Source organism: Diceros bicornis, chromosome 31 (assembly GCF_020826845.1).
Source record: "Diceros bicornis minor isolate mBicDic1 chromosome 31, mDicBic1.mat.cur, whole genome shotgun sequence".
NCBI lineage: Eukaryota > Metazoa > Chordata > Mammalia > Perissodactyla > Rhinocerotidae > Diceros > Diceros bicornis.
The window spans coordinates 19,855,314-19,882,174 of record NC_080770.1 but is presented as its reverse complement, the minus strand read 5'-3'; the positions used below and the strand labels follow the sequence as shown (position 1 = coordinate 19,882,174).

The window sequence follows — 26,861 nt, the reverse complement described above, 5'->3', positions numbered from 1 at the left end:
CATTCCTTTGTGAAAGATCTTTTTCCAGGTACAGAATCCTAGGTTGACAGGCATTTTGTTTGCACTTGAATGATGTTTCTCCTATGACATCTCTCCTGCAGCGCTTCTGATGACAAATATAATGTTATTCTTTTCTTTGTTTCTCTGTATACAAACCACCTTTCTTCTTTGACTGCTTAAGATTTTTATTTATCACTGGCTTTGAGTAATTTGATTATGATATGCCTTCAAGTAGTTATCTACATGTTTCTTGGATCTGGGTTTTGTTAATCTTCTTGAATCTGAGAATTTTTTATTTTAACCATATTTATTTTTTTTAAATATATTTTCTGAATAATTTTAATTAATAATTTAGTTTGGGGAGTTCAATTACATGTATACTTAGTTGCTTGAAGTTCTCTCCCAGCTTATTCATGCTTTTTCCATGTTTTTGCTTTTTTTCACTCTCTGTGCCTCATTTTGGATACTTTCCATTGCTATACCTACAGATTCACTAATATTTTCTTCTGTAATATCTAACCTGCTGTGAATAGGGAGAACTGACCTCATCACAACATTTATTTCTTCCAATAAATGGACATGGTATATTGCTACATTTATGTATTCTTTAATAACTCAGTAATGTTTTTGTATTTTCTAGCAATATCACACAAACTGTTCAATAGATTTTTCCCAAGTTCTTTACAGATGTTTTTCTAGTGTAATTGATAGTTTAAAATTTTATTTTTACGTTTTTTTGTTAGTATATAGCAAAATAATTGATCTTTTATATGATGACCGTATATCCACTAACCTTGCAAAATTTACTTACTATTTATAATATTTTAGCTTGAAGATTCTTTTCAACTTTTAATGCACACAACATGCCACTCAAAATAATTACACTTTTATTTCTGCTTCCTCAAGCATTTACATGTTCACATATCATAATTTAACATAAATCTGAGATGCCACCCACCACAAGGGAGATAGAATGAAAGTATCATTAAGGCAGATATTTTGATGTCTTCTTCATTGCTGTATATATGCCCAGCACACAGAAGAGTATCTGCCGTCATCTATATGTCAGTATGCCAGTGTGATGGGCATTGGTATTTAAATGATGCATGAGACACAGAAAATATTTTATTAAAAGACACAAGAATGCCTTTTAAAAAAGATTATCTAATGGGAGATGCACTAAGAAAGACTTCCCTTCAATTGTAACATAAGCACTTGGCAATGTGAGAACAGTGATCCCAACTTCAGTCTCTTGTACTGAAAATTGAGGACAAGATCAAAGTTGATACCAGAAGGATGATCACTGCTTGAACATCTCTAAGTGGAAAATAAGAAAAACATTTCTAGTTTCCCACGCCTTTTACACATTACTGCCTCCTAAAGTCGTGTTATGTATAATTAACAGTTGTCTAGAACCTAATTTATTGTATATACATTCTATACTGAACTTTATACAGGGAGTTTCACAGATTTTTCCATATCCTATTCAGGGCTCCTTTTACCTCTTTGTTCCTCAAGCTGTAGATCATGAGGTTCAGCATGGGTATAACCAAAGTGTAAAATACAGAGGCCATTTTATCAGTATCAAAGGAATGACTGGACTTGGGCTGCATGTACATAAAGGGTAGAGTCACATATAATACAACTACCAGTGTCAGGTGAGATCCGCAGGTTGAGAAGACCTTGTGCCTGCCCTCTGCAGAGTTCATCCTGAGGATGGTGACAAGGATCAGTATGTAGGATACAAGGACTATAAGAAGAGAGGAAACTAAATTAAATACTGAAAAGAACAGTATCATCAACTCAATTTCACACGTGCTTGAGCACAGCAAAGTTAACATGGGAAGACTGTCACAGTAGAAATGACTAATGACATTATAGCCACAGAAGGAGGACATAAAAATCCCTGTGGTGGTTATCAGAGACAGAAAGGCACTGTAGACATAGGGGACTGTTACCAGCACCCAACATACCCTTTGTGACATGATGACTGTGTAGAGCAGAGGGTTACAGATGGCCACATAGTGGTCATAGGCCATTGCTGACAGAATAAAAAGTTCACTACTGATAAACCAGATGAAGAAAGCTAGCTGTGTAGCACACCAATTATAGGGGATTGTATTTTGATTAACTACAAAATTTACCAACATTTTGGGTCCCACAGCTGTTGAATAACCAAGATTAATGAAAGCCAGATGTCTGAGAAAAAAGTACATGGGGGTTTGTAGCCTGGAGTCCATCTTGGTGAGGATGACCATGCCCAAGTTGCCCTCCACTGAGATGATGTAGATGATGAGGAAGAGCACAAATAATGGAGCCTGCAGCTCAGGGCGATCTGTGATTCCCATGAGAATGAATTCGTTCAGCACTGTGTGATTGTGGTTGTCCATCCAGGCCATTATGGAAAATTACTGTGGGAAGAACCATCAGAAGAGTCATTGGGTTTCAGGAGCTATCATCAGTTAAACTTTTAGTATGCAAAGCAATTATGTGTAAGGTAAATCTAATCTTTTCTAGCGGGAGAAGTTTATTTATTTATTTATTTATTTTTCGTGAGGAAGATCAGCCCTGAGCTAACATCTGATGCCAATCCTCCTCCTTTTTTGCTGAGGAAGATCGGCCTTGGGCTAACATCCGTGCCCATCTTGCTCCACTTTATATGGGACGCTGCCACAGCATGACTTGACAGGTGGTGAGTCAGTGAGCACCCGGGATCTGAACCTGTGAACTCTGGGCCAGCTGCACACTTAAGTGTGCACACTTAACTGCTGCACCACCGGCCAGCCCCCTAGCTGGAGAGATTTAAAATAAGACTCACCCCCATCATTAAACCTAGAACCAAATTTAGAAACCATTACTGCCTAAGATATATAGTAGCCATTTTATTTTTTGTGTCACATACTGCTTCTCATTACAAGGTATATACCGTCCTTGTATGGTTCTGTCAACAATATAACATTAGAAAAGTTTGGCCTAGAGTGAGAATCCTGATATTTTTTCAAAAATGTTTTTCATTTAAAATACATATAATTAGTTAAAACATATCAAGTTTTAGAAGGAAATATAAGAAAAAGGAATAGCCCTCTGCTTCTTGTCCCAGCACCCTCAGTCCCAATCTCCAAAGAAAACCACAGTTAACCTATTTAATAGACTTCGATTTACTCATCTTCATTATGATCCCACACATCTAAGTGGTATTCTCATTCCACTATCCATTTGATGTTTTAAATTATATTCTCATTCTGTTATGCTGTTATGAGTTTTAAACATTGTTTAATGATTTTTTACAATCATAGAAAATAATTTAACTACCACGCAAAAGTCCCCCACATGTCCACTCTAATGCACAAAAATAACTCTTTTATTTCCTCTAGAACAGTGTATTTGAAATTTCAGTACTTGTTTGCTGATTTTTGAGGTTTCTGATTTTTACTATGTTACATACCAAGTAAGGCCTGTATCTATAATTTATTCATTCTGAGAAAGAATAATCAGCAGGTGTCCCCACATTTGCTTTGACCTTAGCACTAATATCTCTGAAATGATGGGTTTAATGCTGTGGGTATATTTTTCTAACACATTTTAAGTAAAAAAATTATTAAAACTAATTTCTTGGATAGATTCCCAGTAACGAGATAGCTGGATCATAGGGTATTTCTATTTTTAATTCTTTGAGGAATCTCCTATGTTCATTGCAGCATTATTCACTATAGCCAAGATGTGGAAGCAACCTAAGTGTCCTTTGACTGATGATTGGATCAAAAAGAAGTGGTATATATATACAATGGAATACTACTCAGCTATAAAAAAAGACAAAATTGTCCCATTTGCAACAACATGGATGGGCCTAGAGGGTATTATGTTAAGTGAAATAAGCCAGAAAGAGAAAGACAAACACTGTATGATCTCACTCATATGTGGAACGTAAACCAACACGTGGACAGAGAAAACTGTATTGTGGCACCAGGGGCAATGGAGGTGGGGGTGGGCACAAGAGGTGAAGGGAGACATATATATGGTGATGGACAAACAGAAATGTACAACCCAAAATTTCACAATGTTATAAACTATTAAAACATCAATTAAAAAAATAAATAAACATGGGGTTGGCTCCGTGGCTTAGCGGTTAAGTGCGTGCGCTCCACTGCTGGCTGCCCGGGTTTGGATCCCAGGCGCGTACCAATGCACCGCTTCTCTGGCCATGCTAAGGCCGCGTCCCACATACAGCAACTAGAAGGATGTGCAGATATGACATACAACTATCTACTGGGGCTTTGGGGGAAAAAAATAAATAAAGTTAAAAAAATAAAAAAATCAATCAATAAATAAAATAAAAAATTTTAAAAAATGAAAAAAAACCCACATTTCTTAATGTACCACCTAAAATCATCTAGTAAACTACTATGAATATGCTTAGCCAACAAAGAGAAACATCACGCTAAAGTAGAGAATGCTATCTCAAATGCCTCATGGGCTGGAAAACAATATTGTTGTATGACTTCTAAGGGTGAAAGATAAAGTCGCGGGCAATGAGGGGGAATATGATATTGAGTGATTCGTGTGAAAATTCACTCAAATTTTACATTAGAGTGTAAAACCAGAGTGTAATGTAAATTGTACTGTTTAAATGTATATAAGCAGGACAGAAAATTAGTTGATCCACATAAAGCCAATTGGATATGGCATTGATAGAAAGAGAGTATATGCACTATATTTCAATTAGAATATTATTCTTATACCTTTATTTCAGCTTCCATCAAGAATACATGAAATGTTTTGAATGAACATATTTTAATGTAGCGACTGCATTTTCTCTACCTCTACTTTCCCAACTCCTTTCCCCTTCAGATTGTTTTAAAGGCAGGTGCTTCCAAACTTTCATGGAAAAAGATCATCCATATTTATGATAAACACTTTCAGAGTTTAAAGAACATGAACCACACTGCAACTCATCCAGAAAAATCCTGATTAAAATATGCATATATAATAAAAAACAATGTATTCAGGCCTAGCACTTCATTTATATAGATGTAAACAATATTAATATATTATTGATAACTATTTTAAAAATGTATAAGAATTACAGTACATTATATTCAAGCTGGGTTGATCCATGTTTGGCTGAATAGTTTAATCTGGAATATCTATAATCATAATTCACCACATAGACTGAATTAGGAAACATAATATAAGCATTTGAATAGATGAAGTAATACGATTTAGATAGGACAAAAACAATAAAAATTAAGATTAAAATGGAAATTTCATAATGATAGAAAATCTTATAAAAATCAGATAACTTACTCTTAAAAGGAGAATAATTAAAGTTTTATTTAGAAACATTGTAGAAGTTTTAAATAAATTGATAGAAATACTATTTTCCTGGATTGCACAACTCAGTGTTATAAAAATGTCAATTCTGCTCAAATTAATCTATTTGCTCAATTCCTTTCCAATCAAAATCTCACTAGGAGATTTTTGTAGAATTTGATACTGATTTAAAATGCATTTAGGAAATGCAAATTATAAAGAATAAGCAAGAAACCTTTGAAAAGACCTGAGGTACCAAGTATTAAAACTAATAAAGCCAGAGTTATTGAGACAATGTGGCATTGGCACAAGGATGGACAAATACATCAGTGGAACAGAATAGAGAACTCAGAAAAAGACCCATAATTGTACACAACTGCAGTGTATGACAGAGGTGGCATATTAGGACAGTGAGGCAATAATGGTCTACTCAATAAATGTAGCTTGAGAAAGTGATTATCCCTATAGAAGATGATGAATTTGGATGTTTAGTTCATCCATATAAAAATCAATCCTAGACCTGTCAAGAACTTAAGGCTATAAGAAAATGTTTAAACTCTTATAGCATTAAAAACTAAAACCTCTGGATGTCTCTAAAAAAGCAGAAATTTCAAGAAAATCAGAACAGAAATTCAAGATTAATCTGGCGGATTAAATCTGCCTCACGAAATTGCTCTATGCAAAAATCTATTCACAATATTAACAAAATATCAACAAAAAAGTAAAAATAAACATTCATTAGCAGTAACCAAAAAAAGAAAATGGCAAAGTGTAACGCTTTAAGATACAAAAAGTTATACCCAAAATAATAAATTTTCCACAGCAGTTTGTACAGTTGGCCAACCTCTTCATTCCAACATCACAGTGTTGTGATTTTACAAATCCCTGGAGATCTTCTGAAACACAACTGTGTTGATAATTTATGTGCTCCTCCCACCACCACCCCTACCCAAGCACTGCCTGGAAAGAAACAGGGAAACCGAGGCAGATACGTTTTATCTGAACGAACCTCAAACTCCAGAACTACACTAGGACTTGGGGAATGGATCTGAAGCCTAAGGATGTCCTCCTATGCAAATACCCAAACTCAACTAAGTATTCTGTAAGATTTTGCAAATAGCCTCAACTGAAGTAAATGGGTTGGTCATTTACCAACCCATTGTCTTCCCATTCAAAGCAGGGAAAGACAGAATGAAGGAGAGCAAAAGAAGGAAGGATATTGAATGGCTCTATAAATATGTCAGACTCAGCAGTCTTTGGGTGAGTTAGCATCAGCAGAAATATGCGCACTATTATTTTAAATTATAAAATTTAAATTTACCCATACTTCTCCCATCCAACACTGCTAGTAAGGCCATGAGTGTTTATATATGTTTCCACCCCTTATCGTTTAAAACACACTGCATTAACTCCATAAGGGGACACTAACTCTGCAATAAAGTGGCATTAGTGGAGGATATGAAATCAATAGAAATCTTTTCTAATTACAATTTGAAACCTGACTAAATGTGCTACTTGGCCAATCCCACTATGTGAATACCAGAATTTTGTAACTTAAGATCTGCAGAGTTATATTCACCAGCTGCAGGATTCAATGCCAATCCCCAAACCATTATTATGCAGCTTGTCATGATCACTGAAAACTTTTAAAAAGTGTACTTGATTATAATTACATCCTGTTATGCTAGATTCTCAAACATGTGGGCAAAATTTTGTGTGCTGAGTGACATGGTTTGCGCTGTACCTGTGCCATATAACCGGGACCTGTGCAGAGGGATGGGAAGGTCTCCTACCCTCCTCTTCCCATCCTTCAAATATAATTTTTGTTATTCACTTGTGGCATGTGCAATTTATAACATGAAGGACAACAGATCAAGAAAAAAATTTCCCTTCATACATTTAGGTACATCGTGAGAGAGGAAAGGGAATACACAAGCCTTGGATGACGAAGTGTTTAAGGTGTGGTAAGTTCGCCAACAATGAAAATAGAACACATGTAGCCAATTAATAATTTTTCCAAGGATTGATCTTCCTTGACTCTTTAATTGTGTTGACTTTAAACTTGGTTTTGCCCCCACTATGAATATGTAAGGAGATACTTCAAAGTCTTTAGCCTCACTGTCCAAATGAAAACAAATTGAACACAAAGATAGTAGGGACAAAGGCATCTTAGTATTGTCGTGCTGGGAACATATTAGCCTAGGTGAAAAAGTCTATTTTATATTATTTTGGCTTTGCCATCATCTTACCTTTGCAAATATCACTGTATCAGACACATCTGTCTCCCCATATCTTCTTGTTTTGGGCCACCTCTGACTTGGCCTACAGCCATAGCAGACTTTTTCTGGCATGCTGGCAGCTTCCCATCTCAAGTGTTTTACTTCTTTTCCTGAGGGCAAAGTGTCTTGAAAGCTTACTCAGAACATATGCAAGGCAGTTTGGAAGTGTCTGAGATTTAATGTGTCAAGGAGGAGTACTCAACTGGTAAGGGACAGGTTGATAAACACCCAAGCTTTCCTAGCCTTCTTTTGGACAATTCCTAGAAGAGCTCTGAAGGATACTTCAAAGCATCTTGAGTGATGGAACCTTAGCTGCTTACAGCAGTCATCTACACTTTATTGCTGTCTATTAACTTCCTTCCTTCTTGGTCTCACATTCTCTATTCATTTTTGCTTCCTGAAATCATCTACCAAATAAGCATCATATACCAGATAGACATCTACCAAATAAACATCAAGTCCTTGCCTCAGGGTCTGCTCTTGGCAGAATTTACACTCTGACAATCTCAGTCTCTTTTACGGTACTAGCAAAATGAGGCCACACGTCTATAGCACAAATGATGCTTTATGGATGCATGATAGTAAGGGATAATGATGGTATCATATGACTGGATAACTGGAAGCCCTATCAGAAACTATTACCCTCTGAGGCATAGACGCTCCCTAGGCGCCAATAACCCTGACCTGATGAGCAGCATCTTTGCTTAGACGACATTCTTGGTGGAGCTTTCAAAAAATACTCCCCCTTCAGAATGTTTTTTGTCTAGAATCCCAGTATAAATACAGAAATAATAATGAAGAGAAACTAGATCTCTTACTACCCTCAATGAACATGATAATAATGGCAAAAACATATCATTACTCCAGAAAACATAGTTCTGAAAAGAGATTATTAATATACATGGGGAAATGTATTGAGTCTGGCATTGGTGACTATACTTATATCTACAATTTAAATTGAAGACAGCCATCAAAAATAGTCATCTACTAATAACGATAATCAGTGCCATCTACTCACCCAAAGCGAGAATGAGTCTGGTTCCCTCACATGATTAATAACCAAACTGCAGTTGGAAGAATTTAAGCTTCTCTTCCCTTTGAGACACTCCTTTCGGGGCTTGACTGTCCCTTGCGGGCTTGAATGCGATTTCTTGGTTATTCCCAAAGCGTGTGAGAACAGGAAATGATGCCTCTGATCTTTGTTAATTATCCAGGGTACCTGTGAATTTCCTACTGAGGAAATGTTCTTTTATATACAATTCACCTTCTTTCCTTTGTTATTACTTTTACTTCATCCACTCAAATATTTGGATGTAAGTATTTTATTTGTTGGATACATTCTTTAATCACCCCCAAATTACTTCAACTTTCACCATTTTCCACAATATCTTCTTCTCAAGTTTTATGCCTAAGGATGATGACAAAACTCTTTAAACATGTTCTATAGTGTTATAAAAGATTTGGAAGGAATAAAAATTCTGAATGTGTGTGTAACTTTTATTTTTATTTTTTGTGTGTGTGACTTAAAGGACTTAAGCTGGGGTAATGATACCCTAATGCCGTATCCCATAATCATCATCAGTCCTATTTTCCCATCCCCGAGTCAATTTCCCTTCCCCACAGGGGTACCTCCTCTACAAAGTTGATATATGCCCTTAAAAAGGAACACAATCTTATAAAGTAAATATAATGTATGTCTTAATGTCTACATGTATGCTGTTATATAACTCATTTTGATACCTGAATGTTCTCACTCAACTGTATGTTTCTGAAGTATATTCATTTTACTACACGCGCACCAATATTTTGTTAACATCTGTTGTTATCATATGGCTCTGCTTTCATTTAATATACGCTTGTTCCCATAGGAATAGGCATTTAGTTAGTTACCAACTCTTGGTCCTCACTGATCCATGAATGAAACAGTGTGTGAAATATCTCCCGGAGAGGGTCCCTGATATGGAAAAATAAGCACTTTTAATTCATTTAAATAAGTATGGATCCAGGTTTTTTTTTTATCTATATACATTTTACCATCAGAACACAAGAATTTCCTACTCTGGATATCCAACTTATGAATATGTATTGTTTATACATATAGTAAGGGATTGTAATAATTAATTAACTGAGATTTAACTTTATAGAGCTAAAATTGTTTTACTTGTCTTAATGTATTATTTTTTTAAAATAATCCAAATATTGGTTTGGATTTGAAATAGAAAGATGCATCAAGTACAATCCATTTCAACCAAGAAGTTCAAAGATTATAACAGAGACAGATAAACACATGATTGTAATTTAGTTTTAATATTTTAATGTCTATAATAGTGATAAGATGGACAGTTTTGAATAATACTGATGAAGTAGCTAGTCAAGTGACACACAAAACTGACACACATGGCTAGACTATTTCTCATCCTCCTTGAAGTAAGTTGTGGTATCACAGCTTCTTTCTTTCTGTAAGCCATTCTCTCACCACTGTGGGTTTGTCCTGAATGGCATTCCACTGAGCATTTATGTTTTAGAGCTTATAGTTTCCTATTGTTGAACCATAAAATGTTGATAAAATGGTGAAAAATTGTGAGAGAGAAAGCAACCAATGAGAAAAGCGATTACAACGGAAATGAAGATGCCTCCACAATCAAGGAACTGTTTGTTTGCAGTCATATTGATTATTCAGTGGTCAAGGCTTCAATATTTTAAGCCCCCATATCTTAATATGAAAGTTTCTAACTTAGATAGTTCATAAAGTATTTTAAATTAATATAATATAATCTCATGAATCTATGTCTTAAATTAACCACTTTTATAGTTGTGTAAACATTAATAACTTTTATCATTCAGTATTATATTCTATTAGGTCTTTGAAATATACATTTTATGAAGTATTTTTTCTAAAATCATTAGTAACCTCCTCTGACCATTATACCTCAAATAGTTTTTGTGGTTAGAACTGCTTTTTAAGAAGTAGATATTTTGATATTTTATTATTACTATATATCATATTATATATTTTAATATTTAGTTTGATATTTTAGTTAACCCAAATTCATGTACATTTTGTGAGAAGAGGTAAAGAGTTTGTTATCTCAGCTGTTTTTCTCAACATAATTTCTCCAACCAAGATAATGGTTGTTGTTTATAGAAATGCCTTTATAAGTATTGAAAGAGTCAAAGCCAATCCTGGACAGAAGCTTGGAATAGAAGATGACAACTGAGGGTATAATTCATAAAAAGATCTCAAGCTTCATAAAGCAATAGCTGTGTTTAATAGAAAGAAAGAAAAAAATTATAGCCTTTAATTGACACGCAGAGAGAAAAGAAAGGAGAGACAAGAAGGAGTTAGAGAGAGAAGCCAGTATAATGGTTTAAGGCTGGAGGAAGAAATAAGAAAAGCAAGTGGAAACTTCTTTTGTGGTGCACAGTTAAGTTACTCTAAGAGTAAGGCGGCATGGTGCTTTAATATAAACCTCTACTTTGCCTCCTTCCCTGTATGTGTGCAGTGAAGTTTTCTTCTTTTTTGAAGGATTTCTTTGAAAGGACTTTTTCATTTCCATGGAAGTGGCTTGTGGAAATAGCCCTTTGGAAAGCAATCATGATAGGTGGGACCTATGACAATGCAGACAACTGGACTAAAGGCCTGTGGACTTCCAGGGAGAGGGCAATAGCTGCTAAAACCAAACTTATCTAGACCCTCAGGGACAAGCAGATCTCTATTGGAAACCTTAAAATTCCTCAATTTTACTTTTGAATAAAAAAAATTCTGAAATCATGACAATTTCTGTTATCTTTACTTCAATGTCCTGTCCACTCTCCCTCACTCCATTTAGTAGTGTATTACATGTACAGACAGAGACAGGGCACATAATGACTGTTGACTTTTTTTTGGCCATGAGTGCCCTTGAGAATTGGTGTGACTTTGAGGACAATGACTTTTTTTTATCTAATAACTTTTCACTCCAAAATCACACTAAATAAAAGTGTTAAAAGATATGATGTTTGTTGTTATGATTTCATAAAAAAGACAATTAATTCCACACAGCCATTTTTGGACAAGAATATGATATGGACAAAATTAATTATACCTTCTATTGGGATGAATGTCAACATTTTGCTTTGTGTACATGCACCAAGTGAGAGGGATAAAAAGATAGAATATCCTTTTATATATTTTTTTAGTCTATTTTGCCACATGTCCTATTTCCGTGTATATCTAAGCATTTTTCAAGTTTTTTTTTCCCCTAAAAGTTTATTTTTTCTGTGATATAAATTTATTTTAAGCACAATGAGTCCAAAAAGGTTGAGAAATTTATGGATAAAATGTTGCAAAAAATAATGAAGCATTAATATTTGAGCAAAAGTTATCTGTGGCAAGGAAGATCATCTGATTCTTTTTTTTTTTTTTTGAAGATAGGCCCTGCGCTAACATTTGTTGCCAAACTTTCTCTTTTTCTTTTTGCTCCCCAAAGCCCTAGTACACAGTTGTGTGTCATAGTTGTAGACTTGTAGCTCTTCTATGTGGGATGCGGCCTCAGTGCAGCTTGATGAGTGGTGAGTAGGTTCGTGCCCAGGATCTGAACCAGAGTGCCCTGGGCCACCAAAGCAGACTGTGAAAACTCAACCGCTACGCCCCCAGGCCAGCCCCCCAAAATGATCTGACTCTTGACGACCTTCCAGGAAGTGACTCTCACGTTCCTCCACCAACTGGTCTCAGGCTCTCTCTTCCTTGTTTAGAAATTATAAAAACCCTTTAGTAACTTACATTTTATTTTAAAATGTGTTTACTTTCAAATTATTGTTTATTACCTATATAAGTGTGTTTTCTTTGGTCGATTAAGGTATTTTTCTGTAGATAAAATTGGGTATTTGGGATTGGGATAAAAAAGATTAATATTCTTTCCATTGAAATTTATGGACATTTTAACTATTTACTGCTTCTTCACTTAACAGTAGGATTTTCAGGAGTAAATGAAAACCCTTAAATGAAGATAGTTCTAGTTTTAAATTCACATTAGTTTGAACAACTGGCATGGCTTATCAGGAATCTCTTCAATGCATCCTTCACAGCCTTGTTCCTTAGGATGTAAATGAGGGGATTCAGCATTGGTATCACTAGGGTATAGAATACCGAGGCCATTTTATCAGTATCCAATGAATGATTGGTCCTTGGTTGCAAATACATGAAGAGAAGGGTCCCATAGAAGACAGTGACAGCCATTATGTGAGAAGCACAGGTGGAAAAGGCTTTTTGTCGCCCCTCTGAGGAAAGTATCCTCAAAATGGCAAGGGCGATGTTGAAGTAGGATATTAGAACAATAATCATAGAGAAAAACAAGTTGGTCCCTGAAAAGGTAAACACAGCAGTTTCTGGAATATAGGTATCAGAACAAGATAATGCTAACAAAGGGAAGTTATCACAAGAAAAATGGTTGATAACATTGGAAGAGCAATATGACACCGAGAAGACACAGGAAGAGACAGTCAGTGCTGTGGTCAGACTGCAGAGGTAAGTGAGGGACATCAGCAGAAGGCAGATCTGTGGGGACACCACCACCATGTAGAGCAGGGGGTTGCAAATAGCCACATAGCGGTCATAAGCCATTGCAGCCAGCATGAAAATCTCAGCCACAATCAAAACTAAGAATCCACCCAGTTGGGCTGCACATCCACAGTAGGATATAGTTTTCTTTGAAACCAAGAAGTTAACCAGCATTTTAGGGGCAATGACAGTAGAATTGCCAAGATTGATGACAGCCAAGTGCCAGAGGAAAAAGTACATGGGGATCTGAAGTCGAGAGTCAACACTGCTGAGAGTGATGATGCCCAGGTTCCCGGCCACAGTCAGCCCATAGATGACCAGGAACACAAAGAAGAGTGGGGTCTGGAGGTCTGGATGGTCCGAGACTCCCACGAGGATGAACTCAGTCACCCGAGTTTGATTCCCTGGAGCCATTTATTTTATTGCTTTCATCTTTTAATGGGGAAAGTGGAAAGAGATTAATAGATGGTAAAATTGATTTTCTCTCTTAGATGCCAGATTGTTAAATGTTTCATTTAAAATAAAATTATTTTTGTTCACAAACACTTAAAATTTTCAGATCTTAAGTGTTTTTCTCTCCATCCTTTCATGAAATTCAGAAATATAAACTTTCCAGAGACCAATCTCAGAATCTTAGAACTGTTTGACCAAGTTACTATTTTCTATATTCACTGTTGGATATATTTTATATTGGATGAATATATATTAATTTTTATATTATTTATGCACTAATATTTATATGCATATATTAATCATATTAATATGTGATATTACATGAAGATATATACATGCATGCATATGTGTGTCTGTATATATTTACATATACACACAGATGCCTCTGTGTGTGTGTATGTTTGCAGTGGTAAAAGAGAGCTACCTATAAAAAATGGATGAGTCAGTGACTTCCTGTTATTTTTTTCTGAACTGTCACAGGCGTTCTCTCCAGCCCATACCTTGTCATCTTCCATAGGAATTTCAATATTTTTGTGGGAAACATTTTCATTATGCTGGGTTTTTCCTTATTAGTTTCTACCACCCCACTCTGCTGCAGCTACACACAGAGTATACCTCAGTACTGTTCCTCCTTAGTATCATTCAGAAACTCTGAATCCTCTTGATTTTATCACATTTTCTTTCTTCTGCCAAACAAGCCAGTCCTGTCCTATGCCTCTGACTTCTAGTTGCCCAGATTCCTCTACTATTTTGTTCTGGCATCCCTTTCTTTCCTTCCCAGCTTATACCTCTTTCCTTTAAAATTGTTTAAAATCTGTTTTGATTGCTTAAAAATATTATTTATAGTTTTAATTTGTTACAGTTTGATCACTTTTTTTTACTTGTATAGAGAAATGAGTGGGGGAGAGTGCTATCAGTATTTAGCATTCTCTATGCCCAGAACTATGCTGGGCATTTGAAATAATGATCTCATTATTCTGCAGGAGTGTCCTAGAAGATGGATATAACTACTTCTATGTCTGATGAGACAATTGAGACTCGATGAGAATAAGTTACTCAAAGGGTAAAGGATAACGGCAGGGTTTCACGGGTTTATGTGTTTTATTTGCTGGTTTGGTTGATTAGTTGTCAGTTGGTTCTTAGTCCACCAACGATCAGCTGTGTGATTTCTATCAAGTGTTTCTGTTCTTCTGTTGTGTGAATTAAATGAGATAATGCACACACATAGTTTAGCTAGCACAAAGCCTGGTAACAATGAACGCAAAATAATTGGTATCAGTAGCTATTGTTATTAGTGTGTTTTGAATGATTTTTTAATCTGGTTACTTATTTCAGTGCCAGTAACTCATTTTATATTCAAAATATTGGGACACATGCTATCTAGCTATATGTTTAACAAACAAATCATGTTGTGCTCTCCCGCAACCTGATTCTCTCATAAATCGGTGGCGTGTGTTTGTTTTAATTTACAGATGCTTTATTCCCTACATCAAATGTGTATCTGGAGCTGATCTGATGGTGTTGCAGCAGCTATCTCATGTCCCACTGCATCTAGAAAGAAATGTATAGGTAAGCTTTTGATAGAAAACATTGTGACACCACTGACTTGGATCAAAATATCTTTGTTTGCTACACATAAAGCAATTCAGTGCGTGTTTCACTCTGAGATATGTGTAATAAACTTATCCTTAATTTAACAAGAACAAAAAAAGAGCATCAACAAGAGTGATTATTGATTGTCTACTATGAATGTTGGATGATTATATTTTGAAAAGGAAAATATTTGTGTATTTATTGCTAATGCTGTCAAGTCTATTCCTGACTCCTGCTGACTGTGTATAGCAGAGTGGAAGCCTGTCCTGTTTTTTCACCATCCTCTCACCTTCCAGTGCTGTATCAGACAATGCTCCAGTGCTATTCATAGAGTTCTCCTGGCCAATTTTTTTGGAAGTGGGGCCCAGGTCCTTTTTCCTGGTCTGTCTTAATCTGGAAGCTCTGCTAAAACCTTCCCACCATGGGTGCACCCTAATGGTATTTGAAATACTGGTGACATAGCTTTCAGCATCACAGAAACACATAGCTGCAACAGTATGACAACCGACAGATGGGTGATGTGGTTCCTTGACCAGGAATGTAACCAGGGTTGTGGTGGTGAGTGTTGAATCTTATCCCCTAGATCAGCAGGGCTGGTTCTATTTGTTTATCCTTACCTATTATTAATCCCCTCTTCTACTGAAATATGACTGATGGCAAAGCTAGGGTTGCTTTTAATTTCAGTAAGTATATGTCACTGAAATAAAGTTTCTGTAGAACCCAATTTTCTCCTCTTTCTTCAGACTCTTATTTGATTTTGCATTTGTTCCTGATAAGAGCTATTTTAATTTTTTACATATAATTTTTTTCAAGTTCATTTCTGAAAAGAAATATTTTACAGGTCTACCAAAATAATAAATTCTCAGTAAATAAAACTTGAAACCTAATGATAATCATTTTATGTTACAATTTGGATGAAAAATAGTATTGCAAATTAATTTTTAAGTAGCCTTTGAAATGATGTCAAGAGTATGTTCCATTGGTCTCTAACTGTAGAATTTGTCTGAAACTTATTTAAACCCAGGTTGTGTTAGGGACAAACTGCATCTTGATATGAACTGTCAGTGCCTGCCAGCAACATAGAGACTGACTGTTGACACAGGCATCTTTCTACCTTAGGGTTTAGCACCTTGGGCAAAATAAAAACTTGTTTTTATTGAAGTTAAGGCATCTAGTAAGTCTTTCTTGGAGACATAGAATCCTATATTTTAAAGTCCATTAAGAAGCCTCTTATCTGGTCTAAAACCTCCGTCAATTCTGCCAGTTCGAAGGCAGACAACATTCCTCTTTATACTAAGGTGAAATATAATCCCTCTAATGACTATTCATTGTCCTGTATAAATGCTCAAGCTTGTAATTCATCAGTGGGGATGCTGGACACTGCTGTTTAAGTCATATCTCCATCACTATCTCTTAGCAATCAGTGGGCAGAGAGTTGAGTCTAGGAAAAGAGAACAGAGAAGATATCACTTCAGTCCTCAGTCTGATTGGATTGATAAAGCTTCCAAGACACTTGGTCTTCACATTCAGAATTAGTAATAAGGAAATTATTTGGTTTAGCCTACCTGTACCCAGAGATCTGCTGAGAGCCACTCTTACAGCTGCTGCATGAAGTATGCCAAAGGGTTTTACAAGTGTCTGAATCCCTGAAGACCTTCACACTGAAATATGTTTGTTTATGGCCCCAGTCCCTGAACAGGAGAACCAGAATTCCCAGATAAAAGTCCAATTCCCCAGGGAAAGAGAGACAAATGGAATGCTCATTAGTTGAGTCTCCATTCAAAATTTCATCCAAAAAGTGAAAAATGTGGAGATAGACCAGGGACTCTCTTAGATGATCACATTGAATAACAATCACATGCAATGATTCTACCTTCCGTTCACTTGTTTGTGTTGAATTGTACCTCTATATTTCCTAGGAAGTGCTGCTGCTGGCCCTGGGACGGAAGAAAATCCAACAGTTAGAAAGCACTGGATTCTGGCCCCAATGTTCAATTTTCATGTGAATATTGGGAATAAAATTGAATGCAAAACCTCCATTTTTGTGTCAAGAACAAGCCTTGGTGTATTTTCCATAAAAATCAGATAACAGGCAACATAAATTCAAAATATAAATGATTGTAAGAAGACTGAATATCAATTTTGTTATTGAAATTCATAAGGCGCCCATCATATATTTGTCCTATTTCTAGTTATTAATGAAAATTATTTGGATGGAAAATATATTTTTTCATATAATCTTGTGATGTTTTCTCAAGCATATATAAATATTATAATTAAACACTGATAACATTTTTTGTTTTAATTTCTGTGTTGTATTTTCTAGTCTATAAGATTTGTAACTGAAAAGAGTTTATGTCTAAATAGTTTGCTTTTGGATTAATTGCTTCTAGAGTAATATCCAGGAAAGAATTGATGTTCAAAAGATTGTTGACAGGCTGATCGAATGGACAATGAATTAGTGAATGAATGAATACAATATACATCCTGAAATTCTTAAATGAAATATGAGGTTTTTATTTCCAGTGTTGTAATTTATCTTTAATGTGATTTTAACGTTGATAAAGAAACAGTGGCAACTTGCATATGATTCTCTAGAATATTCACTACTTTGGGGCAGGAGACAACTTTTGCTTCTTCACCTCGGTGTTCCAATATCTAAGAAGGATATTGCATATTCTAGGCTCCAAAATTAAGGAAGCAACAGACAAATTGTGGACAATAAAGAGGAAATTAAAAAGTTTTTTACCAACTTTGTTACTCCTTACAATGATTTTAAATCCTTGAGGTTCTTCCCAGAGTCCAAATATCCACGTGAAGGTTATGTTGTTGCTTCCTCTGTCATGGCCTTTGTATATTGTCTCTCACATGATGAATGACAGTCCGTACCATGCTCAGCTAACAATGCTTTCACTCCCTCATCAGCTCTGCCAACTTCCTCATCTATTTATCATTCCCATAATACTGTAAAGATCTTTTAAAAAACTATTGCTTTTATACTTTTAATTGTTATTGATGCTTCATATTACAGCTTGATCTCTCATTTAAAGCCTATTATTTATTAAAAAATAAGTACTTTCCAATTCCTCGGTTTTGAGAATGCTATTTAATAAATTTACCTTGGTCAAGCAGATGAAATTCTAAGACAGAACCATTATTGGATCACAAAATTTCACTTTTCAAAATATTTGTAAGAAACACACACATACATGTCTACATACATACACATACACACATATGCACACACACAAACACAAACGATATTATAGAGAACATATTTCCATCACCCACATTAAACAATAGTTATATCTTATGAGATTTATTATTTTAAAGTAATACATAACTACATATAAGCTACATTTGCACTGACCCAACCTCCCCCATTCCCATTCTCTCTACCCCATCTAGAAGCAACAACTATTAACTATTGCAATCTTTTTCTGTTTTTCCAAATCTTTTTATTTTTTCATTGTGGTAAGAACACCTTAACAAGAGATCTACACTCTTAAAAGTTTTTAAGTGTACAATACAGTAATGCTAACTATAGGCACAATGTTGTATAAAAAATCTCTGTAACAATTACCTTGCATAACTGAAACTTTATAGCTATTGCATTGCTCCCATTTTGCCCTTCTCCCAGTCTCCAGACACCACCATTCTACTCTCTGTTTCAATATGTTTGACTATTTTACATACCTCGTATAAATGGCATGGTGCAGTATTTGTCCTTCCGTGCATAGTGGATTTATGATGTTCACATTATTTTGTAATTGGCATATATATGTATATTTTTGCTCATACATAAGATTTGGAGATTTAATTATCTTGATTGCTATGGATTGGTTTCATGCATTTAAACTTGATGGCCATTATGGTTACTCCTGAGTCTTCTCTGTTAAGAAAAACAATGTAGTTCACATAATTTTATTCCTCATTTTGCTCACATACAATAATGCATCTAGTCTATATACTTGGATGATACTTGAAAATTATTAGGTCATATGATGCAAATATTTTCAAATCTAGTAGACACAACAAAGACGTTTCTAAATAAATTCTACCAGTTTATATCCTTAGAAAGAATTTGGGGGAATTTACTCACATCTTTAGCTGCTTTTAATAATGGTAAGCAACACAAATTTTGCTAAATCAAAAGAAACAATGGTATACTATTATGGTTTTGCTTTGAATATTGATGAATTTAGACTACTGAGACTTCTGAATATCCACATGTAAATTAATGAAGTCAAACTCTTAACTCACACTGTAGATGAAAATTAACTCAAAATAGTCAACAACATAAGCATAAAAGGTAAAACTATAAAACTCTTAGAAAAAATAAAGGGGTACATCTTCACAACCTTGGGTTTGGCAGTGGATTCTTACACATGACACCAAAATCACAAGCAACAAGAGAAAAAAATAGATAATTGGGACTACGTCAAAATTAAATATTTTGTGTGTCAAAGGGTGTTATCAAGAGAATAAAAAGACAAAATACAGAATGGAAGAAAATATTTGCAAATAATAAATATTTCTTAGTTGTTGAATATCTAGACTATATAAAATACTCCACCAACTCAACAACAAAAGTCAAATAAACCAATTAAAAAATGGACAAAGGATTTGAATAGAAATTTCTCCAAAGAGATATCCAAATGGCCAATAGACACATGAAAAGATTCTCAACATCATTAATCATTAAGGAAATGTAAATCAAAACCACAATGAGATACCACTTGACACCAACTAGGATGGAAAAAAAAAACACAGAAAATAGCAAAGTTAATGAAGATATGGAAAAATTGATTCACTCATGCATTGCTTGTGAAAATGTAAAATATAAAATAGTTCAGTTGCTATGGGAAACATTTTGGCAGTTCATCAAAACTTAACCACAGAATTACCATATGACCCCACAATTCCAACCTTGACATATACTCAAAAGAGTTGAAAGCAGATAATCAAACAAGGACATGTCTATGCATTACTATTCACAATAACCAAAACGTGGAATGGCAACAAATGTCCATCAACAGATAAATGGATGAACAAATTCCAATATATGCACACAATGGTATATTATTAGTCAATAAAAGGGATAAAATATAGCACTAAAAAGAATAAGGTACTTAGGAATAAACTTAACTAAGGAAGTGAAAGACTTGAAAACTGAAAACTATGAAACATTGATGAAAGTAATTAAGGAAGACACAAACAAATGGAAAGATATCCTATGTTCATAAATTGAAAGACAGTATTGTTAAAATGTCCATATTACACAAAGCAATCTACAGATTCAGTGCAATCCCTTTCAAAATCCCATTGACATTTTTCCAAGAAGTAGAAAAATAATTCTAATATGGAACTACAAAAGACCACGAATAGTCAAAGCAACCTTGAACAAGAAGAACAAAACTGGAGGCATCACATTTGCCAATTTCAAAATATATTACAAATCTATAGTAATAAAAACAATATGACATTGACATAGACACAGACCCATAGAGCAACGGGACAGAATAGAGTCCATGCATATACAGTCAATAATTTTTTTGTCAAAAGAGCCAAGAGTATACAATATGGAAAGATAGTCTCTTCAATAAATTGTAATGGGAAAACTGGGAAGCCAAGTGCAAAGGAATGAAATTGGACCCCAATCTTAGGCCATACACAAAGATCAACTCAAGTGGATTAAAGACTTAAAGACCTGAAACTGTAAAACTCCTGGAAAAAAACAAAAGGGAAAAGCTTCATGACATTGGGTTTGGGAATGATTTCATGGATACGACACCAAAAGCACAGCAACAAAAGCCAAAATAGACAAAGTGAGACTACATCAAATTAAAAAAAAAAAACAAAAAAAACCTTATACACAGCAAAGGAAATAATTGAGAAAATGAAAAGGTAACTTGGCAAATGAGAAAAAATACTTACAAATGACATATCTGATAAGCCGTTAATTTCCAAAATACATAAAGAAATCTTACAACTCAGTAGGAAAATAAACCTAATAACCCTATTTGAGAATGGTTAAAGACTTAAATAGACATTTTTCCAAACAATATATATAATTGACAGACAAGTGTATGAAAATATGTTCAAAATCACTAGTTCAAAATCACTAATTATTAGGGAAAGGCAAGTCAAAATCACAATGAGATATCACCTCATACCTGTTAAGATGGCTATTATAAAAAACAAAAGACAGACAAATATTGATGAGGATGTGAAGCAATTGAAACTTTTGTACACTGTTGGTGAAAATGCAAAATTGTGCAGCTGCTATGTAAAATAGCATGGATATTCCTCAAAAAATTAAAAATAGAATTACCAATTAAGCCAGCAATTCCACTTCTGGATATTCATGCAAAATAATTGAAACGAGGATCTTGAAGAGCTGTTCCCACTCCCACGTGCGTTGCAGCACTATTTACAAAAGCCAAGATGTGGAAACCACCTAAAGGTCCATCAGTGGATGAATGGATAAAGATAATGTGGTATATACATACAATGGAATAATATTTTCGTTAAAAAAGAAGGAAATTCTGCCAAGGAAATACTACAATATGGACGAACCTTGAGGATGTTATGCTAAGGAAAATAAGCCAGTCCCAGGACAAATACTACAAATTTCATTTAAATGACTTACCTAAAATAGTCGAACTCATAATCAGAAAGTAGAATGATGGTTGCCAGAAACTGGGGGTAGAGGGGAAATTAGGAGTTGCTAATCAATGGACATAAAGTCTCAATAATGCAAGATAAATTAGCTCTAAAGATCTGTTGTACAACATCGCTGCCTACAGTTAACAATACTCTATTGTATACTTAAATATTTGTTAAGATGGTAAATCTAATGTTAAGTGTTCTTAACACAATAAAATGAAATAATAAACTAAACTAAACTAAGATAACATAAAATAAAAAGTATGAAGTGATACATGCTGCAACAGATGTGAATCTTGAAAACATTATGCTAAGTGAAAGAAGCCAGGCACAAGAGGTCACATTCAGTATGATGTCATTTATCTGAAATATCCAGGGTAGGTAAATTCATAGACACAGAATGCAGATTGGTGGTAGCCAGGGGCTGGAGAGCAGGGAGGAATGAGGAGAAATGTTTTGGAATTAAATAGAGGTGTGGTTGCACAACACTGTGAATGCAATAATTGCTATTGAATTGTTCCTTTTATTTCTTTTTTCAATTATTTTATTGAGATCATAAAGGTTTACAACATTGTGTAATTTCAGTTTTACATTGTTGTCAATTTCTGTATAGACTACATCATGCTCACCACCAGTAGTCTAATTTTTATCCATCACCATACATATGTGCCCCTTTAATGGTTAATATTATAGTATGTGAATTTTACTTCAATAAATTAAAAATAAATTTAAATATAATTTCAAATTTTGTTAATTGTGTGTCTTTTTTAAGGAAGTCCTCGATTTTATATTTTTCCATATAATTTGTATGTATTCTTGATAATAAATTTGGTCTATTATATGCAACAAAATAGTTGTATTTTCAGTTTGTTTATGATATCTTTTGTTTTGTAGAAGTTTCAGATTTGGTATAGTCATATCAGTTTGCATTTGCAAATTACTCAACTTCAAAAAAAAACTTTAACTAAAGAGAATCTATTAACTTTAATATTAACAATGTAACTATGCATTTTCCTAAATTAAAACGTACTTGTTTTTCATAGTGAATGTTAAGTAGGAATAAAATTGATTTTTGGTATTCATACTAGACTTTTACTTTTTTCATAAAATTTCTTTTCTTATAAAGGTCAAACATTTTGTACTCTCCTTCCTCTTCCTATTAATCCTGGCCCTGATCCTCTCAAGTTATCTTTTTTACCAGAGATAAACACTATCTACAATTTGTCATTCGTACTTAAGTTGTAATTGCTTAACGATATACTTAAGTACTCATTAATAAAACACTATAATTTTGCAGATATTTTAATTAATCTATATGATATACTGAATGTAAAGTTTTTTTTACTCAGATGTATGATTTTGGTCTTGCCCATGTTAATTCATTTAGCCATATATGGTTCCCTGATTTTGCTGGCAATGTGAACTTATTAGACATTTAAAAATGGTTTCCCAAAGTAGTTGTAACTTTTATACTCCCACAGCAGATTAGGAATATTTCCTTACTCCATCTTCTCATCAACCCTTGGTAGTCCCAGACTTTTCAATTTTTGTCAGGCTTGTGTGTATGAAAGAGTGTTTTATGTCATTTTACATTCACATTTTCCAGATCGTTATTAAAACAAAGTGTATGAGTCACTGGCACCAGCCAGATTGGTGCGGTGGGGTCCCAGGTTCTTGGTCCACAGACACAAAAGAATTTGAAAGAGGATACACAGGGGAAGTTTTGACAAAGGAGGATTTATTAGCAAAGCAAAAGTGCACCCCCAAGGGGAGGGGCGAACAGGCTTCCGGTGAGCAACTGCACCAAAGTTATGGTGGTTGGTGGCTTTGGAATGTGGGGTCCTGGGGGCGGGTGAGGGTCTTGCAATGTGGACCAGTTGGGACATTGTCTCCACCCCCATGTCAGGAGGAGATATTTTCCCTTACATAGGCATATCCAGAACTGTTATGGCAGTGATCTCCCACAAGGGGGGTCAAAACTGCAATGCAAATACAGGTATAATGAGGCTTGGGGCTACTCTGGGTCAGGGTCGAGGGAAGTGTTGCACGTCCGAAGAGTCGCTGCCCAGTAATTAGGACGCTGACCTGGTGGAACGACCTTGCTCCCAGGTCATATCTAGCTTCCTGCTTGTCTCAAACATTGGCCTAAAGAGTTTTCTTCTCTTATGAATTGTCTGTGTGTATTCTTTGTCCATAGTTCTATACGATTTTACTGTATTATTTATTAATTAAACAGATGTATAATTATGTCTATTTTCTTGAGTCTATGGTTATTTCTTTTACTATATTTGTAACTATTTGTTTCATTCAGACCTTTAAAATTTTAAAGCATAAAATTTATCTATCATTGTGATTTTAAGTTGCGTTGAAAGATCTCTTCAATGCTGAATCATACACACACACACACACACACAACGTCAGTCCCCGTTTGCATGGTTTGGTATGCAAGAATAGTGAATCAATGACCAGGGTTTAATTTTGACATTTGAAGGAAGGAATCATTTGAACAGCAGTGGCAAGAACTTTTCAAACTGGAGAAAACAAAGGCAGAGAACTTGTGGTAGGAAGATATGATGGTAAGAGATGTTCTGCATAAGAACACTTGAGCTGTTGTTTAAATTTAATAATCCCAAACTAGGGAAATATCCTTAGGTTGGTCTCTAATTCTAAGGAGAATGTCTTTTTGGAATTAAACAATGATATCCCTTGAGGAAGAGAGTGAATTTTCACAAAGTAATAATTAAAAAGTAAAAAATAAAAATGAAGGAAGGGCAAACACTACAACTTAAAATTACCTTTGAGGGAGACATATCTTTGCAATGAACATGAGGTCTGCTGGATGCAGGGCTAAAACATGCACATAGGAGAGACTCTCCTCTGCATCTTGGTCCTTGGTTGGGGCACCGAGGAGCTTGGGATCTGCAAGGGCATCACAGAGGGGTAGGGATCAAAGGAAAAGAGAACTAGAAATTGAGTCAGAGCCAAGTCTTAAGGAACCCCATAAAAACAGGCCAGGGCTTAGTTGTGGGAAGAGCTCAATCTGCCTGCCAGGTATGCCTTATTCTCTGAATTGTGCTTTTCTTTCATTATTCTTGAGTTTAACTATAATCTTCATAAGTGCTAATACCTAGACTTTGTTTTCTGTGAGAAACTAAAGATGGGTTTAATGCCCATGATCTGGATTAATAAGAAAATAAGAAGAAATGCACCTTCACAAATCAACATGGCAATGACGCCAGGAATTTGAACACATTTTCTGTGGTCCTCGAACCACAACTAATGATTGGATTGGTGCCAATACATAGATCTAAGGATCGAAGCAGAGTGCTTTGAACTGGAGTCAGACACTAATGCCTCCATGGAAAGTGGTCTGACATTATGTGAACTGTGGTTTTGCTATTGATTAGATGGTATTTGATCAACCTAGTCAGATACAATGCTATTTATATTTGCAATTATTAGATCCTATATATTTGAGTTATATATAGATGAAAGAAAACAATATATAATATTCTAAAGTAAAGATTAAATACATGTATGCCTGTGTGTGTGCATTTGTGTTATATCAATCAAAGTAGCTTCTACATGAATATATATGTACATATATGTGCGTATACATATGTCAATAGGAACATATTAAGAAGCAAAATGATGATACTGTTTTTTTCTGCATAGAAATATAGCTTATATAAAGGATTGACTATAATCTTCATTTTAAAGAATCCAGGAAAACAAAAATACGTTAATAACCCAAAATATTTTCATCATATCTTCTTCTTATTGAGGCACAGATCAGCACTCTCAATTTTTTAAATTTAATTTTTACTGTGAACATATACTTTATTGAGAAACCATTTTTTCCTAAACATTTTTTGCATTGCCTCTTTTACATCTTTGTTCCTCAAACTATAGATAATAGGATTCAGCATGGGAATCACAATGCTGTAAAATATTGACACTATCATGTCATGATCCAAAGCATAGCTGGAACTTGGTCTCACATACATGAAAAGAACTGTGCCATGAGAAATTGACACTCCGGTTAGGTGAGAGCCACAGGTAGAAAAGACTTTTCATCTCCCTTCAACAGAATGTATCCTCAGATTGGCCACCAGAATGAAACCATAGGAGATCAGGACAATCAAGATAGTGACCATTTCAATAGAGCCCACAAAGTAGAAGAGTAGAAGCTGGTTTGTGTGAGTGTCAGAACAAGAAATGGCGAGGAGAGGAGGGACATCACAAAAGACATGTCTAATTTCATTCGATGCACAGAAGGAGAGGCTAAAAGTAGCCGCTGTGTGTAAAGTAGCATGTAAGATTCCACCAACATAGGAAGCAATGATGAGTGGCACATAGACCCTGGGTGACATGTTAACTGAATACAGCAGAGGGTTGTAGATTGCTACATAGCGATCGTATGCCATTGCAGCCAGGAGAAAGCATTCTGTGGTCCCAAAAGTAATAGCAAGAAACATCTGTGCTGCACACCCCAGGAATGAAATGACTTTATTCTTTGACATAAAATCTACTAACATATTTGGAGTAATTACTGAAGAATAGCAGGCATCCACAGATGATAACACACTCAGAAAATAGTACATAGGGCTGTGGAGCCTGGAATCCCCAGCGACTAATAAAACCAGTCCTAAATTTCCCATCAGAGTAAATAGGTAGATGGCTAGAAACAGGAAGAACAAGATGATCTGCAGCTCAAGATTGTCTGTGAAGCCTTTCAGTACAAATATAGTAACTTCAGCGACATTCTTCCTGTTGACACCTCATGGGACAATCTTGAAATATTCACAAAATTGTAATTCATTTACTACAAAGAGAATAAACAATATTGTGACTGAATATTGTGACTCAAGGGAAGGTGAGCTATGTGCTCATATTTACTTTTTGGCAATGTATAATTTCCCGGTCGTGGATAAGGAAACAGTGACAAGACAGTGGTTCAAGTGTTCATTCCACTCACTGCAGAATCAAATGGAAAACATGGGTGTTCACTCACTGGC

General features: G+C 35.0%; 2 protein-coding genes and 1 pseudogene across 2 annotated transcripts; all 3 read right to left on the bottom strand.

Moving 5' to 3' along the window:
• Positions 1 to 1,463: 1,463 nt before the first annotated feature.
• LOC131395735 (olfactory receptor 8K3-like) lies at positions 1,464 to 2,399 on the bottom strand. The gene has a single exon (XM_058527571.1). The coding sequence runs from the start codon at positions 2,397 to 2,399 to the stop codon at positions 1,464 to 1,466; it is 936 nt and encodes a 311-aa protein (XP_058383554.1).
• Positions 2,400 to 12,600: 10,201 nt separating this feature from the next.
• Positions 12,601 to 13,542, bottom strand: LOC131395734 (olfactory receptor 8J2-like). Its single transcript, XM_058527569.1, has one exon. It carries the CDS (start codon positions 13,540 to 13,542, stop codon positions 12,601 to 12,603), a length of 942 nt encoding a protein of 313 aa, XP_058383552.1.
• Positions 13,543 to 25,658: 12,116 nt separating this feature from the next.
• Positions 25,659 to 26,665, bottom strand: LOC131395410 (olfactory receptor 5T2-like; annotated as a pseudogene).
• Positions 26,666 to 26,861: the final 196 nt, after the last annotated feature.

What these genes read in the sequence shown, in the direction of transcription:
- LOC131395735 (XM_058527571.1), bottom strand. Translation starts at nt 2,399, where the DNA reads ATGGCCTGGATGGACAACCACAATCACACAGTGCTGAACGAATTCATT.
- LOC131395734 (XM_058527569.1), bottom strand. Translation starts at nt 13,542, where the DNA reads ATGGCTCCAGGGAATCAAACTCGGGTGACTGAGTTCATCCTCGTGGGA.